An 18,525-nucleotide genomic window follows, 5' to 3' on the forward strand; every position below is an offset into this window, starting at 1 on the left:
AGTCATGCCGCCACCTACTGTGCTGGAATGTACGATTAACCATGAGCTGCCCAATTCTGTATTACCATGAAAAGAAAAGAAAAAAACAAATAAATCCTTAACTTCTACCACACCCTCCCCCCTCCCATTAAACACTCCACCCTTAGGATTGTTCAGCATGTCAACAACCATTTCAACAGCAACATCTGTTACCCCCAATATCTATTTTGCTGTGTCTGCAATAACCTTCAACCTGGAATTTCTGCTTTACACAACCCAAATCGTATTGATAACCTTAACAATAAAAGCTATGACCTCAACTTTATTCATTATCAAAGTGTCCTTTGACACTGCACATTCATGAGCACAAGATTTCTGAACAAGCCTCGAAACCATGCCAGGACCATCAGAAGCACCAGCCCCGACAGTCAGTACATATACTACAGGTACATCCATGTGAACTCCATAAATCCGCACTGTAATTCTACCAATCTGTTTTACGGCCTCTGCATACGATACATCATGACTGATCTTATATCTCTGAGCCTCTCTCTGTACCTGGCATCCACCAAATGCTGCACTGTGTTCTCCCCCACAATTACAGCACTTAACCTTCACATTGCTTCCACAGTCACCGTAATCATGTTCCCCTCCACACTTGGCACATCTTTTCTTTCCTTTACATTGAGCAGCTACATGTCCCATTCGTTGGCATTTAAAACACAGCAGTGCATTTGGGACAAATTCTCTAACATTGAAACTAAGGAGTCCTATCTGTATTTTTCTCAGCAAGACTTTCTCAAAACTCAGCATCACTGATAAGCTTTCACATCTTTGACCCTCTTTCCTACTGATCAACCTTTTGGCCTCAATCACTCTGCCACAGTGATAACTCCCCTCAATCTAGCATAAGCACCAGGGACATGGCTTTTAAACGTTTCAATTTCCAAAATCTTCTCTTGCTGAGCTTGGCTACCAATGAACCAAGCTAATTTCACTTCACCTACCTTTCTCTACGGCATTAGTTAGATGGACAGAGTGTGAGGCCCTGTGGTCTCATCAAACACCATGACAACTTTCCACTCCGACACATCACTAATCTTGCTTCCTAACTTGGCCCTCTTTATGCTTTTTAAACTAGACGCTCAACTGCTTTCTGTATCTTGATCTCTCTTCTTCCTGGCTTTCCACTATCGACCATTCCGGTCCTTGACCCTCATCCTCCAGCTCCATACCATCCGTACTGACACCCATATTGTTCGCATTCCAGCACAGCTGATGCTTCACCAACTTTTTCTCCATTCCGTCCGCACTACTCGCCACCATTTCCCATTCCCCAAACTATGGTTCAACTCTACACACTTCACCAATCCGACCACCTCTTCTTTGGTATAATGGCGTACGCCACAATTATATGTGCATTCCACCACCTACTGTACAGGTGGATAATAAAGATCCCAAAAAGGAAATAATGCCGGGTAAAGATCAAATAAATATATAACAATTCCATACAATATGAATCTGCTTGCTTTTCTGTTATAATCAAGTCCATACACAGGCTCAGAAGGATCCTGTGAGGGCGGGACATTTTCTGGCGACAGTAGTCCTTGCAGTGCTTCTGCCGGGAAGTCTTGGAGGCCAAAAACTTCTCAGCTGCAGCTATAATGATGTTCAGCTGCTTGGGCTTCTTGGACATTTGTGCAGTACAATTAATAACTGAGGCTATAAATGCTACAAAATCCACCTTCTTCACACTAAATGTATCTAGATAACTTGACTGAGGTATACCATTTGCAACTGGTTGCAGTGCATCCACCGCCATATCTTCTTCAGAACTGTGGCCTCTTGCCCCTTCAACTCTCTTCACCGCCTCCACATAGGAGATGTGCTTTACAGCCATGATCCTTGACACATCGACGTCTTTCACGGCACTCAGGGAATTCGGGAATATGATCCCCACCACAGTTGCAACATTTTACATTCACAGACCGTTCAATAACGTATTCCTTCCGCCTGCAAACATTTGACACGTGGCCAAACTTTGTACATTTCTTGTATTGCACAAACGCTCTTATATAGCCCAGATTTACATAGGATGGTAGATACTCTTCATCAAACATCAATAATAGAGATACACTTTGCTCCTTTTTAGTATTATCCATACGGCTCAATCAACGTGCATTAACTACTCCTGTAATTCTTTGCCTAAGATATTGATTATCAATATCCAACGGGACGCCAGAGATAACACCTTTTACCTGTGCCCTGCTCCGGATATCAAAGCTGTCCACTTCATGCACCGATAACTTTGCGAGCCACACTACACGTTCCTTTTGCTCTTTAGATACACACAATATCAACAACATACCACTCCTGGTTACTTTGACTGCATCCACTTTTCCCAACGCCTTCTTCACCATCCTTGTGATGTGTAGAATTGCAGGAAATTAGATTTAAAATTGTGAATATTATCTCTGCCCCATGGCAAAATATCTAGAATTGCAGGAAATTAACTTTAAAACCTTAATGTCTCTCCAGCGTCAAGACGGAGGCCACTAAAAGACCAATTAGCTAAAGAAATAATAGAATTGGGCTGTCTGTGTCAACATAGCCTAAATGGTCAGTGAGGCATGTTTGTTCTAGCTTACATAACATATTTATATCTGGACGTTGCAAACCGTTGTTTCCTGCTGAACGCACCCCAAGTATCGACCAAAACAGGCTAGAGGGATACTTCGGGATTTTGGCATTGAGGCCCTTTCTCTACCTCCCCAGAGTCAGATGAACAAGTGGATTACATTTTTATGTCTCTGTGTCCAGCATGAAGGAAGCTAGAGGTAGGTTCGCGAGCGAACGCTAACATACTGGACACAGAGACATAAAAATGGTATCCATGAGTTCGTCTGACTCTGGGGAAGTAGATAAAGGACATCTTTACCAAAATTCCAAAGTATTAAAGCCTAACACTGTGATAATCCAAAATGCACATAAACTGTAATTTCATCATTTAACATTAATATTTCACAAAATAATCAATACTTCTCAATAGTTATTGTATCAATGGTCAATGCAAAGGCTATTACATTTAACAATATCAGGACATAATATCACATAAATATTTAATGCTGCAATATGTAACTTTTTGGGCAACCCACTAAATTCACATAGAAATCTGTGTTGAAGATCTGTCATTCTCATTGAAAGCATATAGTTCTGTCATTCTCATTGAAAGCAAGTTTAAGAAGCAGTAGAACTGTTCTATGTGCATTATTTCTATGCTTCCTGTTCTTAAATTTCATTTGCATGTTTTACTTTCCGTTTTGTACAACAGCTTCAAACAGCTGAAAATACAATATTTTTGGTTTTGGAAAATATATTTCACAGTGGTTTAGATGGTACAATGATTTTCTAAACTATACTTGCTTGTTTTGTCACATAAATTGAAATTAGGGAAACTATTACAATTTTAGCAGCCAGGAAAAGGCGTAGCAATTTCTACCTAGGGCATCTTTACGGGATATAGATATTAGGAAACACACCGCTCAACATAGAACACGCCTAATGAAGATAACTTAATGTGGGTAGGCCGTGACTGACCTCACCTAAAAGTTGGATGCAATCCGCCAATCAAATTCCAAAGAAAAAGAAAAACATAGAACATTATTAAGTGCCTGCACCTGCTGGATAACTATGTGGGTGTGACCAGTATGTGAGCAATCTGCAGTAAATCAATCCAGTCTACAAACAATCCACAGTGAGTAAGCGACAGTTTGGCGATATGCAATTTATACTCTAATTTAGAGTATAAATTAATAATGACTAATAATTGAATTTATAGTCTCTAAATAGCCTAAATAGTGTTACAATTGGAATGCGCTTGAAATCGTTAGACAAATGAACAAACAGTCTGTGTTTGGCGCTAAAAGAAGGAATAACTTGATGCAATAATGTATATAAACCCTGGATGTGAATAATATGTATTGGCCAATGAGAGTCTGAAGCCACTGGTAGGCCATATTGGCACTCCCCAGATGAGGAAGTCCTCCATAGGTTTGAATGAATTATTTCAATGTTTCAAGGACAAAATTACATATACCGGGTATTTAAGTATTTTTGTTTTGTTTTACTGAGGACAGTAACATAAAATATTTTTAAAAATTGTAAAAAATTGTACTCATTTTGTTTAATGTCAAATTAAATATAATTGAAACATTAAGGTGTCTAAAATAATTACTGAACATTTTTTTTTTTTTTTTTTACCCTAATGCATTTCTATAGTTTCCAAAATATATTTCACACCGGTGGGGGTGTGCCAAGATGGAGGATCAGTGGCTTCAAAACAGCTCCCCCTGATCGTAACCTACTGTGGGTATTTAAATCATTGGTGTCATGTCCCACTTGATGGAGCTCTTTCTGTGCGTATCATCACATACACTTTTTTTTTTTGGACCTGTTTCAGAGTAGGCCTATTTTAGAGGAAACGCGACAGTTTTTTTCTTTCTGAAACCGCATGGGCACCAACTTCTGGTTCAAGATATAATTGAAGATGGCAGGTGAGAGATGTGCTTGGCTATTCTGATAAATTAATTGATACAGACTGAAACTAATGACTGCAACATCGTGTGAACGTTCCTCACAAGCCACAGTGTTTAATAAAATTACATTTGAACTTTGTCTACTGGTTGTCCGTGGTGTTGGACCTTCAGATGATCGAAATATCCACGGTAAACTATTGTTTACCCAACTTTTTAGAGCGCTGGTACTGAAGTAGAAATGTCTACTATCATCTGGCACATGCGTAAAACCATGTATACACCTGCAGACTTCAGTTAGATTGCATGCATTGCGTTCATGTAGGCTACTTCCATCTTTTACACCTGCCTTTGTTCATGAGCAAACACGTGTGTACGTGTTGCATGCATACTAACTGAAATCATTAGTTATTTACATGGTTTTACGCATGTGCCAAGTGATAGAAATGTCAACTTCAGCACTGTGCACCAAAAAAAAAATTGTAATCCATACTTTCCTGCGGATATGTCTCAAATTGGGAGCGGCTGAAGGACAAACTGCACAGCCAACTGCTAGAATAAGCGCAAATATAATTTTATTCAACATTCTGGCTTTTAAACAAAAATTTCACAGTTTTGCAGTCATTAGTTTTGGGTGTATACCAACTAATTGAACATTACAACCTGATTTAGTCAGACTAGTGCTTAGCGAACTAATGTAATTCAGAGAGGGCAATACCGAGGTAAATATTCAAAATGTTGTAATTGAGGGAAGCAATTGAACGCAGATATATAGCCAATAGAGGCTCAGCCTGGTTTTTGACCCCATTCACACAATGGCAATTGTTATTTCCAGTCTGCTGTCTTCTGTTTGATGTCGCCATCCAATGTATTTGTATGTTAAGCACTTAATTTTCTGCCCATCAGTGGTTGGGCGTAAGTCCTTCATTTCTGACCTGCACTCAAAATATGCAGAAAAGACATGGAATGAGACCTTTAAACTGGTTCGCAGGTGTATGGTAAGTATTAGTGAAATATTTCTGAAATGTTCCTCCAATGTCATGTTTCACCTAGCCCAGGTTCAAGACCGAGTTTCTCAGTCTAGCAATATAACACTAACCCACCATGCAATTTATTTACCAATCTGTTTCTGTGCCTGTTTGGCAACACTTTTCCCATGTCAGAGGGTATGTCAGTGAATTGGTAATGCATCATTTGCTGAGCAGTGCCCGTGTAGAAAATCATTGAATCCAATTGTTAGACGTCTGCCTGACAAGGTCAAGTTAGGATGTGTCAGTTATCCTGTTAGCGCTTTTGTTCTGAAAATATTAGTGTTTTAGGTGCCAAGCTAAAGTTGTTGCAGCATTGTGTAGGAGGGAGATTCCTAGATGTGTGCAGGAGGGCATGAGACAAAAAGATGCGTAGTATCGGTGGAGGAAGCTGTGGGGGTGCCCATGGGGCTGGAGATCGGAGGTGTCCGGTGAGAGAAAGGCAGGTTGAGGTTTACAGGATCAGAGTAGTATGCGTGTTAGAGGAAGATGGGTACAGAGTGAGGGATCCTGAGAGGATTCCTCTGAGTACGCAGAGAGGAATGGGAATAATGTGGGTTTCTTAGCATTCATTGCCGTTGTTGTCAACTGCACTGCAGAAATGGAACGTAAGTCACAGAAAATAGAGGTTGTGGTGGCAGCTGCAAAGAAGTACTTGTTGTTGTGAGGTTTTACTGCAAAAGAGTTGCAAGGGGGGGTTGAGTGGTAGTGTTCTGTCCTCCCAGACCATTGGCCTGGAGTAGGATTAAATAGTGGAATGGGGTGGGGGTTTACATTTTTTAGTGAGGGCTAATAGTTGGCAGGGAAATTATCCTTTTTCCCAATTTTGTATTACCGGAATTGAATGTAGGTAGGCCATGACTGACCTCACACTCCAGTACAGTAGGTGGCGGTGTATGCACCTAAAAGTTGGATGTGAGCCACGAACCCAATCCTGAAGGTATGCTCCCAAGGCAATAACACGGAACCCAAACTGGCTGCGCGCGTGCGCCATCGTGCATAAATGTATTTTGTCCCCGTACACCAAATGCGATCACGACACGCAGGTTAAAATATCAAAACAAACTCTGAACCAATTACATTAATTTGGGATTTAGCTAGTTAGCTTGCACTTGCTAGCTAATTTGTCCTATTTAGCTAGCTTGCTGTTGCTAGCTAATTTGTCCTGGGATATAAACATTGAGTTGTTATTTTACCTGAAATGCACAAGGTCTTCTACTCCGACAATTTATCCACACATAAAACGGCCAACCGAATCATTTCTAGTCATCTCTCCTCCTTCCAGGCTTTTCATCTGTGAAATTATATGGTGATATTGGCATCTACACTTTTACCAGGACAACCGGCAAAACATTTTATCTTTCAATCACCCACGTGGGTACAACCAATGAGGAGATGGCACGTGGGTACCTGCTTCTATAAACCAATGAGGGGATGGGAGAGGCAGGACTTTCAGCGCGATCTGCGTCAGGAATAGAAAGGAGTTCTATTTTAGCCATTGGCAACGCAGACGCTCGTTGGCACAATAATTGAATAACATGGATTTCTAAATCTATTTTACGATGCACGCGACGTGTCTGGTCAGCATGCTACACAACATGGAATCTTTGATTTGATATGGAGATGGGGTGTTAGCATCTAACAATTGGATTGAATTATTTCCTGGGCACAGCTCGTCGACGCATTCCCTACCGTCCACTGACCACTGATATACCCTCCGACATGGGAACTGGTAGATAACAGGTAGATAAGTTAAACATTGGTTTAGTGTTTTGCTGCTAGATCAAGATACAAACTCGATCCAGAACATGGACTAATACTTCATCTAGCTCTTGGTTCTCAGTTGAAGCTTTTATAACGGTGCTGCCAATGTGTGTAACAGTCCTCACGCTCTGTCTACACGTTAATCAGTGTGAACAGAAGCTTCAGCATTGCTTGCTGTTTGGGGTTTTAGGCTGCGTTTCTGTATACCACTTTGTGACATCGGCTGATGTAAAAAGGTCTTTATAAATAAATTTGATTGTTTACCCTATAGTCATTTAAATTTACACCACTCCCAAAAGTATGGTAAATAAATCAATATACACTACCGTTCAAAAGTTTGGGGTCACTTAGAAATGTCCTTGTTTTTGAAAGAAAGGCTATTTTTGAAATAGCATAAAATTGATCAGAAATACAGTGTAGACATTGTTAAAGTTGTAAATGACTATTGTAGCTGGAGAATTTTTTTAAATTTTTTTTATGGAATATCTACATAGGTGTACAGAGGCCCGTTATCAGCAACCATCACTCCTGTGTACCAATGGCACGTTGTGTTGGCTAATCCAAGTTTTTTCATTTTAAAAGGCTAATTTATCATTATAAAACCCTTTTGCAATTATGTTATCACAGCTGAAAACTGTTGTGCTGATTTAAAGAAGCAATAAAACTGGCCTTTAGACTAGTTCAGTATTTGGAGCATCAACATTTGTGCGTTCGATTACAGGCTGAAAATGTCCAGAAACAAGGAACTTTCTTCTGAAACTCGTCAGTCTATTCTTGTTCTGATAAATGAAGGCTATTCCATGCGAGAAATTGCCAAGAAACTGAATATCTCGTACAACGCTGTGTACTACTCCATTTCACAGAACAGCGCAAACTGGCTCTAACCAGAATAGAAAGAGTGGGAGGCCCCGGTGCACAACTGAGCAAGAGGACAAGTACATTAGTGTCTAGTTTGAGAAACAGACACCTCACAAGTTCTCAACTGGCAGCTTCATTAAATAGTACCTGCAAAACACCAGTCTCAACGTTAACTGTGAAGAGGTGACTCCGGGATGCTGGCCGCCTTGGCGGTGTTCTTTTGGCCATCTTAATCTTTTCTTTTTATTGGCCAGTCTGAGATACGGCTTTTTCTTTGCAACTGCCTAGAAGGCCAACATCCCAGAGTAGTCTCTTCATTGTTGACGTTGAGACTAGTGTTTTGCGGGTACTATTTAATGAAGCTGCTAGTTGAGGACTTCCTCCAGATACTCAACTAGTCTAAAGAAGGACAGTTTTATTGCTTCTTTAATCAGAACAGTTTTTGTCTGTGCTAACATAATTGCAAAAGGGTTTCTAATGATCAATTAGCCTTTTAAAATAATAAACTTGGATTAGCTAACACAACGTGCCTTTGGTAAACAGGCGTGATGGTTGATGATAATGGGCCTATGTAGATATTCCATTAAAAATCAGCTGTTTCGAGCTACAATAGTCATTTACAACATTAACAATGTCTACACTGTATGTCTGGTCAATTGTTATTTTAATGGACAAAAAAATTGATTTTTCTTTCAAAAAGAAGTACATTTGTTAGTGACCCCAAACTTTTGAACGTTATATAAACTCAGCATAAAGAGAAATGTCCTCTCACTGTCAACTGCGATTATTTTCAGCAAACTTATCATGTGTATATATTTGTATGTATATAACAAGATTCAACAACTGAAACATAAACTGAACAAGTTCCACAGACATGTGACTAACAGAAATTGAATAATGTGTCCCTGAACAAAGTTGGGGTCAAAAGTAACAGTCAGTATCTGGTGTAGCCACCAGCTGCATGAAGTACTGCTGTGCATCTCCTCATGTACTGCACCAGCTTTGCCAGTTTTTGCTGTGAGATGTTACCACACGCTTCCACCAAGGCACCTGCAAGTTCCTGGACATTTCTGGGGGGAAGGGCCCTAGCCCGCACCCTATGATCCAACAGGTCCCAGATGTGCTAAATGGGATTGATATCCAGGCTCTTTGCTGGCCATGGCAGAACACTGACATTCCTGACTTGCAGGAAGTCACAAGCAGTATGGCTGGTGGGTCATGTCAGGATGAGCCTGCAGGAAGGGTACCACATGAGGGAGGTTGTCTTCCCTGTAACGCACAGCGTTGAGATTGCCTGCAATGACAACAAGCTCAGTCCGATGATGCTGTGACACACCGCCCCAGATCATGACGGACCCTACACCTCCAAATCGATCCCCCTCCAGAGTACAGACCTCGGTGTAACGCTCATTACTTCAACAATAAACGCGAATCCGACATTACCCTTGGTGAGACAAAACCGCGACTCGTCAGAGAAGAGCACTTATTGCCAGTCCTGTATGGTCTAGCGACTGTGGGTTTGTGCCCATAGGTGACGTTGTTACCGGTGGTGTCTGTTGAGGACCTGCCTTACAACAGGCCTACAAGCCCTCAGTCCAGCCTATTGCAGACAGTCTGAGCACTGATGGCAGGATTGTGTGTTCCTGGTGTAACTTGGGAAGTTGTTGTTGCCATTCTGTACATGTCCTGCAGGTGTGACGTTCGGATGTATCGATCCTGTGCAGGTGTTACACGTGGTCTGCCAATGCGAGGACGATCCTTTCTCCCTGTAGCGCTGTCTTAGGCGTCTCACAGTACAGACATTGCAATTTTTTGTCCTGGCCACATCTGCAGTCCTCATGCCTCCTTGCAGCATGCCTAAGGCACGTTCGCGCAGGGACCCTGGGCATCTTTCTTTTGGTGTTTTTCAGAGTCAGTAGAAGGATTTTTTACGAATGATCTTTGTAAGACAGGGTCCTGAAAAAGGGACGTTTATTTATTTTTTGCTGAGTTTTGTATATCTCTCTGCAGAGAGATATACTTATAAAAGGATAGTGCGAGACTTCAGCAATTATGCCTTTTTCTACTTACCCTGAGTCAGATGATCTCATGGATACCATAATTGTCTCTGCGCACAGTTTGAAGGAAGTTACTACCTAGCGTTGGCGCAATGACTGGAAGTCTATGGGAACAGCTAGCATGCTAGCTCTTCCTGTAGAAATGCTTGTTAGAAATGGCTGGCAAAACTACCTTCAACTTCCTTCCAACTGCACGCATAGACAAATGGTATCCGTGAGTTTTTACTTACCGAGTCAGATTAAAAGGGCTTAATTGCCAAAAAAACACATACTATCCATTTTAAGATCAATGACAAGTTACAATGTATAGGCTATTTGTAGCAAACAGAATGAGCAGTGGTGCAAATGAGAGCCACGATCACACAGACACCACTTGCTCCTCATCTCCCTACAGTGCAGTGGCTCTCATCAGTTCTATCTTTTGATATTGTCAACATAATTACATTTTCATACATTTTGGAGTAGAATGTCTGTGACCTCAGTCATTCTACCCCAAAAATATCCTGGGGGGCATGCCCCCGGACACATTTTGCTGCGGGGGTTAAAACGATCTGCTTTTCAATTTGAAAGTAGAGGGCCTTATGTTTCCAGAACCGTATCGCGATTAAGAATCGATTCACGTTTAGATGGCGTAGTTGGCTGCCAGAGCCAGTTTACCTCTGACCATTACATATAAGGAAGGGTCTTGGATGTTAATGGAGTAGGCTAGCCTTCACTCCTTAACAGTACATCTTGGGCTAATGTTTCACCAAACTTGTTTTGAGGAGAAACATCCGTGACCGTTCAGCCACAAGACTTGAAATGCCTTCCAGATGTTGGCATTCCAAGATGATTTTAGCCAGATTAGTATAACTCTACATAAACAACTGGTCCCTTATTTGACTGAGTAACTGGTATGATCTGTCACCAACAGGAATCATTTCCAATATTAAGTGCCACCCCCTTCCCAACACATTACCCAGAACTATCATTGTGTAGATTCAACGTCAGTGGGGGTACAATTGAAAAGCTCTTGTTTGTCGTTTTAGAATGGGCTGAAAGGTTTTTGGAATTGTGTCAGTTGGACACTGCTTTCTGGACTCGGATGTGACGAATCTATCCTGATCCATCCATGGCCATTGTCCAGTTGCACTCCACGACTGGGGATGATTGTGTTGTGTGGCCCCGGAAAGAAGTTCAGCTTGGCAGCAGTCAGTCTCCAGGGCCTGTTGGGGGTGGGGTTGAGAGTGGTTGTTGGGCGGACAGGGATGTGCGGTCCGAGGGGATAAGGCAGCTGGAGTTGGGCCTGGGCCATCTAGATGTCTGCCCTCAACAATGCTGCTCAGTCTTAAGCCCTAAGTTCATTCAGTTCCTAAAGACTCTCAAGAGATGCGCCTTCTCAAACTCTGTCATAGTATGTAGTAAGTGCTTTCTCTCAGGATACTTGAGCTGCTCCAAAAATGTCATCATCTGTATTTTTATAGGACAAATCGAGAGGTGACACCAAACCCTGTGAACCACTGATTAGGTGTCTGAAAATACTCCATGAAGCACTGACTGGTAAACAAAACATGAGCTATTTGTATTCACAACATCAGCTAAATTCAACCTTCTGCATAGACTAGTATCTGTTGCAATGCACTCCATTCCAGTTGAAGGTCATCATGCAGAGTTATGATTGTTGCCTGCTATTTGTTGTATGGTCACTTCACTCAAATTATAACTGTTTATGAAACATTTCCCAAACCGTTTTCTGTTCTAGTGTCGTCTTTGAGCGCCATGGTATCACGGTTGGAGATAATAGCCAAACAGAGAGGGTAATATGATGATTTTGTAATCTGTTTTCATTCGGTAATATAATGCCTAGACTTTGTGTCCCTCTACTGGATAATCCAGGGACCTCTACCCATGTTGAATGCTCCAAATCAGTGCAGCATCTTTTGAGTTTCCTGATTTTTGGATCGAAAGATTCTTAGGCCTGTACAGTATGGAATTCATTTGATGCTATACACTAAATAACCTCCATCGCGCTCTTGGTGTTTGCAATGGCATTTCTCATTATTGAGCCTTGACCTCTGTCTTGTACAGGATGGGGTCCCACCTGAGCCCCACTGAGACAACCTGTTACCTCACAGCCGACATGTTCTACCTAGAGGTCCTACTGCTGCCTGGGGGAGAGGTGGAGGACGTCAAGTTGGCCCAACACGGAGAAGCCCCTCTGGTATTAGACTGATTGTTTCATTCCTATATAGGAAAACATTTTGTAATGTTTGAAATTACTCATGTCACTCAAGCCAAATTTTTTTTGGTGTGTTACAGTCAAGCGAGTCACTTCTTCAACTGCTAAAGTAAGATGTAATACATACGGTCTGACTAATACAATTTGTCAACTGAGGTCACCTGACATTTATTTTACCAAGTTCTAACAAAGTATACATTGTTGACACTTCAGATTACCCCCATCTGTTTATTACTGCGCAGGTCAAAGAAGTTTGAAGAATTCTCAGTGAAACTGAAAGGCCTTTCCTCCCTGTACAACATCCCTGGAGACAAGTACTGCCTTTTTACCACTAGTTGATATTCAATGTCATTGGCCTGTTATCATGCCGCTTAACCAGTCTAATATTTTTTAGTGAGACCAAGATCAAGGTCTACACAGCCCTTCAGTTCTTGGGGAAAGATCTACAGAAGATATCCCATTTGCCAAGGTTAGTGAAATGTAATTAGAATGCCCGAAGTTGAATAGAGAAGGAATTGTGACTCCTGCATTTTGCTGTGAGAATTCAATAAGCTAGAGATTGTCTTGAATGAAATCCTATACCATTGTGTTGAAATATTCACAAATGTTTTTCTCCTTTCAGAGCACTGAGGGAGTGCAATCTTCAAGTGGACATGATTCTCAATGGCAGGATTGGCTATCTTACGGCAGGGAGCGAAGGTAGGTTACTACTAAAAGGAGCAAGACCATTAGCCAGAAAGCCCCTAGTTTTTTTCTTTAGCTGCTCGACCCTCAATGACTAACAGAAATATGCTTCTTTTTTTTTGTCTGTCCTATTCAGGTATCCCAATGACTATCCAATACTACATCAGCCCTTCTGACATTCTGTTGGAGATGTCTGATTCAGGTATGTTTTGGAACATTCGCAACTGCATTTGAATGTTACTTCTTTAAAAAAAAAAAGTACTGTTTTCTGCTATGGGATTGCAGAGAGAGGCAGTGTTGGCCAGTTGGCCTTGGTGACAGTGGGGCCAACTGACTCTACACACAAGCTCCAGATGGCATCTGTCATCCCACAGCCACCTCAGCTTGACGCCCAGGGGTAACTATCTCAATGTCATTATATTACTATTTTCAAATGATGCATTGATATCTGAGGTTTTCTAAATGCAAAACATGGAATTCCCCATATTAGGATGAAATCCCAAATTTAAGACAGCTATGTTAATAATGAGCTTGAGTTTGTGCTTTTTGTTGTTGCAGTCTACCATTGTTCAGTCCTCTCTGTGAGGTGCTCTCTGAAATGATGCCAGCCTGCTTCCAGCTCAAACTGCAGCCACCCCTACCAATGCTCTCTTCCTTTGTTGAGAAGCTCAGCCAAATTACAGGTTTGTATGCTTTGATAATCCTTTTAGCAAGATTCAATTGTGCTTATAGTCTTCTGTGAATAAATGGGTCGTCTTGCACTGTAATTCACATTGGGATGATACCAGACACATTTCAATTGAACGCATTGTTGTACAACTGACTAGGTATCTCCCTTTCTTTCTTGTGATCAAACTGCTACTGTTTCCTAGATGTTGCCATAGCTGATGCTGACCTGCAGTGGGCACCTTTTCCCCAGTTAATGATGACCTTATTAGGGGAAAATGGTGGCGACAAAACATGGGATGGCCAAGATGCCCACTTTCTAGTGGTTTGTGTGTATATATGCTTAAACCAAAACAGGATTTGAATGCTTATGGACTTATCATTTTGCTCTACAACGTATATCATACTGGCACTATATCATTGACAGCTGTGCACAGTAAGACCTACACCACTTTCTTCTACTCAGCATTCCATCAAAGGTATTCATTTTGACACACCTGTCTTCTCCATCCAGCCCCTCCCAGGTAAAGAGATACACAGCTATGTGCTGCCGGGGGCGGCATGGGAAGAAGCTGCTCTGAGGGGGGCGCTGATGAGTACCATACCCTTTGCCCACCCCGCCCATGTCCCTGCCCTACTGGAGCTGCTCCGCCACCAGTGTGCAATTAACACTCTACTGGCCAGCTGCATTACCTCTCACAGGCCCAGCCCAGGTAAGTAAGCAACTGAGCATACATCAGGGTTCTAATCCTACAATCCCCAAATGTCACAGAATACTATTTAATTATTACATGTTTGGTATCTAATGTGTCTTAAGTAATCTGATGAATGGTTGCATCCTTATATCAAAAGGATGTCAAACTGTTCATATGAGAGAACATTGTTGACCTGGCTATAACCAAACCCCTTTTTCTAGGTCCAGTGTGTGACCTATACTGTGAGGTCTTCCCTGAGTCAGGTTCCAGCCTTACTGTGACCTTTCACCTATCTGACAGTGACTCTCTATCTGTTTGTGAGTATTTGTTATCTCTACTCTGCAGGGGGCGGTTTAGTGGAATCACAATGCAATACGTTACACTCCATGCTCTCTACTCAGGGTTTAGTGTGGTGTATTGTTGTCTTGCAGTGCTGGTGAATGTGGCAGACTCCCGGAAGCTCACCTGCAGTCTGTTTGCAGTGGGGTCAGAGTCAGAATCCATGGATGAATACGTCTCCAGAGTCCTAAAGAGGTTTGATTTTTGTATTCTCCCACTAGGTCCATCATTTCTCAGTCGTACTGCTTAATTTTGTCTCTAGGCAGAGACCACATTCTTACACTAAGTATTTACTTAATGAGTTGTTGGTTACATGTCTTCGATATTCATCGTCTTGCTCTTCTGATTCAGATGTATGTCTATTCCTGTGACCATGCGTGCCTTGAATCGGAGGCTGTCCAAGAGGACCTGTGGAGAACCTCTACCTGCATGCTCCTCTACCATATCCACTGCAGATGTCAGCCCTGCTTCTCCTCTCCCCATATCCTGTGAGGCTGACGGCAGTCTCTCTTCTGGCTCTGGCCTGGAGTCCATTGGCATCCCTACTACCCCCTCTACCGCTGCCGTGTTCTCCCAGGATGCAATGGGGCCGGATACCACCCCAATGGAGGCAGAGTCTGCCTTCTGTCTGTCTGTTGCTGAAGTCAATACAAACCCTACTGCCAACCCTTACCCCTGTGCCTCGGTGTGTGTGTATTCACATTGGATGCACAACAACCATCTCCCAGAACTTATCTAGTCAGTTTAATGCGTGACCCACAAAGGGGTTAAAATGTTTAAGTGATATTTTTATTGGATGGTTCTAAAAAATAAAGCTGAGTCTTTTGACCTATTAGTAGTTTTGAGGTAGCTGTCACATCAGCATAATAGGCTTTTAAACTATAATTACTTTAATATAAAGTAATTGTACTGCTTATAACTGTCCCTGCCAAAACATATTTTAGCAAATAAGCAAGCCCTTAGCACTGTTTTACTTTGTTAGTGGGCTTCAGACGTCAGCGTGTTAAACTTCACATATTACTCTAATTTATGACATGTCAATCTTAGACCGTAGCATACACTGTGCATGTATTTGTAATTGCTTTAAACCACAATATGAATATAGTGTGTATTTCTAATAACTCCTCTCTCTACCAATCATTGTGTGCGGAGGTATCAATTCTCAGACCAGAGGACCTGTTAGTTACAACTGTTTTTATGGTATTGGCTGCAGTTGCCTTTTATTTGTTTATTTACCTCTCACTCTCGCATATAAATGTGTCAGTAAAACTCTTAAATGAAGGATGTAGAACACATTCTTGGTGCGCATTCCAGTGCGGCAGCAATGGTTGGCTGTAAAAGGTTTGGGGGCTTGGCATTTGAGCCCTTCAGACAGACAAAAATCAAGTAGATTAAAAAAGAAATCCCCATTAGCAAATGGCGACAGCTAATCTTCCTGTGGTCCGACACCCAAAATACATTAGACAACTACTTACACCCAAAATACATTAGACAACTACTTAATTTAGTAACATAGACTTCAATGCATACATTACTATACACACAAACTTACTAGACAGTTTATTAGGTACACCACCCCGTTCATGAAAATAGATCGCTCCTACAGACAGACGTGAGTCACGTGGCGGTGGCATGCTATATAAAATAGGCATCGAGGCATTCAGTTACTGCTCGATTGAATGTAAGAATGGGCAAAAATTTGTGACCTAAGTGACTTTGAGCTTGGTATATTCATTGTTGCCAGGCGTGCCGGGTCCAGTACCTCAGAAACGGCCGCCATCCTGGGCTTTTCATGCAGAATAGTGTCTAGGATTTACCGAGAATGGTGCGACAAATAAAAAAACATCCAGTCAGCGGCAGTCCTGTGGGCGAAAAGAGATCGGAGGAAAAGAGCAAGAATCGTGAAAGCTAACAGGCGGGCCACAAACAGAAAAATAACGGCGCAGTACAACACTAGTGTGCAGAACGGCATCTTGGAACCTACAACTGGATGGGCTATTGCAACAGATGAGCACACCGGGTTCCACTCCTATCAGGTAAAAACAAGAAGCAGCTCCAGTGGGCATGCAATCACCAACACGGCGGTGGTGTGGGGATTGTTTTCCTGGCGCACGTTAGGTCTCTTGATACCAATTGAAAATTTCTGACACCATGTAGAATCCATGCACAGAAGAATGGGCCTGACAACGGGCCTCAGGATCTCGTCATGGTATTTCTGTGCATTCAAATTGCCATCAATAAAATGCAATGGTGTTGTCCCTAGTTTATGCCTGCCCATACCATAACCCAGTGGTGATTTTAGCATGTAAGTCTTGGTGGGGTGAGATTTATAATGCATACCAGCAAAGCCACAACACTAAATAATACATTACTTGCACTATAACACGGAACCGAAACCGGCTGCGTGCGTGCGCAATCGTGCATAAATGTATTTTGTCCACCTACACCAGACGCGATCATGACACGCAGGTTAAAATATCAAAACAAACTCCGAACCAATGACATTAATTTGGGGACAGGTCGAAAAGCATTAAACACGTATGGCTAATTAGCTTGCTCTTGCTAGCTAATTTGTCCTATTTAGCTAGCTTGCTGTTGCTAGCTAATTTGTCCTGGGATATAAACATTGAGTTGTTATTTTACCTGAAATGCACAAGGTCCTCTACCCAGACAATTAATCCACACATAAAACGGCCAACCGAATCGTTTCTAGTCATCTCTCCTCCTTCCAGGCTTTTTCATCTTTGAACTTATATGATGGTCCATCTAAAATTTCATAGTATTACCACGACGACCGGCAACAGTTCATCTTTCAATCACCCACGTGGGTATAACCAATGAGGAGATGCGAGAGACTTTCAGTGCGATCTGCGTCAGAAATAGAAAGGAGTTCTATTTTAGCCCTTGGCAATGCAGACGCTCATTGGCGCACGCGAGCAGTGTGGGTGCAATAATTGAATAACATGGATTTCTAAATTTATTTTGCGACGTGTCCAGTCTGGTCAGCATGTAATGGTGACAAATGCTGACCACAAACTGTTAGGGACTACATAAAGCTGTCCCAACACCTTACCACTGCTACACCTGGCTATCAGCGGAGCCTTGTCTGGCAGCGAAACAGTTTACTGAATTTAAAAAACTGCTGATATGGCTGACTTGCTTAATCAAATTTGGTTTCTACTGACGATTGAAATGTACAAACTATGGCATAATGGGACGACGAGCGGTTGAGGCAATCCGTAATTTCGATTAAGACAATGAGCGAGCTAGGACGGACGTAGTCAATATAACTATTTGTTTAGCACTTTTGAAATGTACAGCGATAGAATTCAGAACATGGGCCGTTCTTACAGTATTCTACCTGTACACCAAGTCAGAATCGTAGGAAAATAAAGGGGGCATATAAGCAGACAATTAAAGCTCTTACAATATTTGATGATGACATTTCTCTAAAACAGGCTACTTGGTGGTGCTACAGGTGCACCACCAAGTCAGAACAGTAGGCTAAGTTATAAGGGGAAAGGCACATGGGCTACTAACAGCTTACTACACAACATACAGTTAGTATTAGCTACAGTATACATATCTCCCTTGCATATTAAATCATTTATGAAGCAACATACAAGACATTTTTGAACTCACCTTGTTGTGCTGTGCTCACTTTAACAGGAAGGTGACGCTGCGGTCCTTCGTGAGTAAAGTTTT

At 41.9% G+C, this 18,525-nt stretch overlaps 1 protein-coding gene across 1 annotated transcript; it reads left to right on the forward strand.

The window, feature by feature from the left end:
• Nucleotides 1-4,525: 4,525 nt before the first annotated feature.
• On the forward strand, nt 4,526-16,630 carry zgc:111976 (uncharacterized protein LOC553663 homolog). The gene is made up of 18 exons (XM_038997246.1): nt 4,526-4,532; nt 5,418-5,509; nt 11,682-11,757; nt 11,960-12,014; nt 12,286-12,418; nt 12,517-12,545; nt 12,679-12,750; nt 12,831-12,905; nt 13,059-13,135; nt 13,257-13,326; nt 13,410-13,517; nt 13,679-13,803; nt 13,993-14,111; nt 14,301-14,499; nt 14,703-14,798; nt 14,913-15,015; nt 15,172-15,505; nt 16,565-16,630. The coding sequence occupies exons 1-18, from the start codon at nt 4,526-4,528 to the stop codon at nt 16,628-16,630; spliced, it is 1,836 nt and encodes a 611-aa protein (XP_038853174.1).
• Nucleotides 16,631-18,525: the final 1,895 nt, after the last annotated feature.

Source organism: Salvelinus namaycush, chromosome 7, assembly GCF_016432855.1.
Source record: "Salvelinus namaycush isolate Seneca chromosome 7, SaNama_1.0, whole genome shotgun sequence".
Lineage (NCBI taxonomy): Eukaryota > Metazoa > Chordata > Actinopteri > Salmoniformes > Salmonidae > Salvelinus > Salvelinus namaycush.

Excerpts from the sequence above, each read along its gene's own strand:
- zgc:111976 (XM_038997246.1), top strand. Across the intron at positions 13,327-13,409 it reads GAGATGTCTGATTCAGGTAT|AGGCAGTGTTGGCCAGTTGG; the intron begins GTTTTGGAACAT and ends GATTGCAGAGAG. Across the intron at positions 15,506-16,564 it reads ACCCTTACCCCTGTGCCTCG|GCGTGCCGGGTCCAGTACCT; the intron begins GTGTGTGTGTAT and ends CATTGTTGCCAG.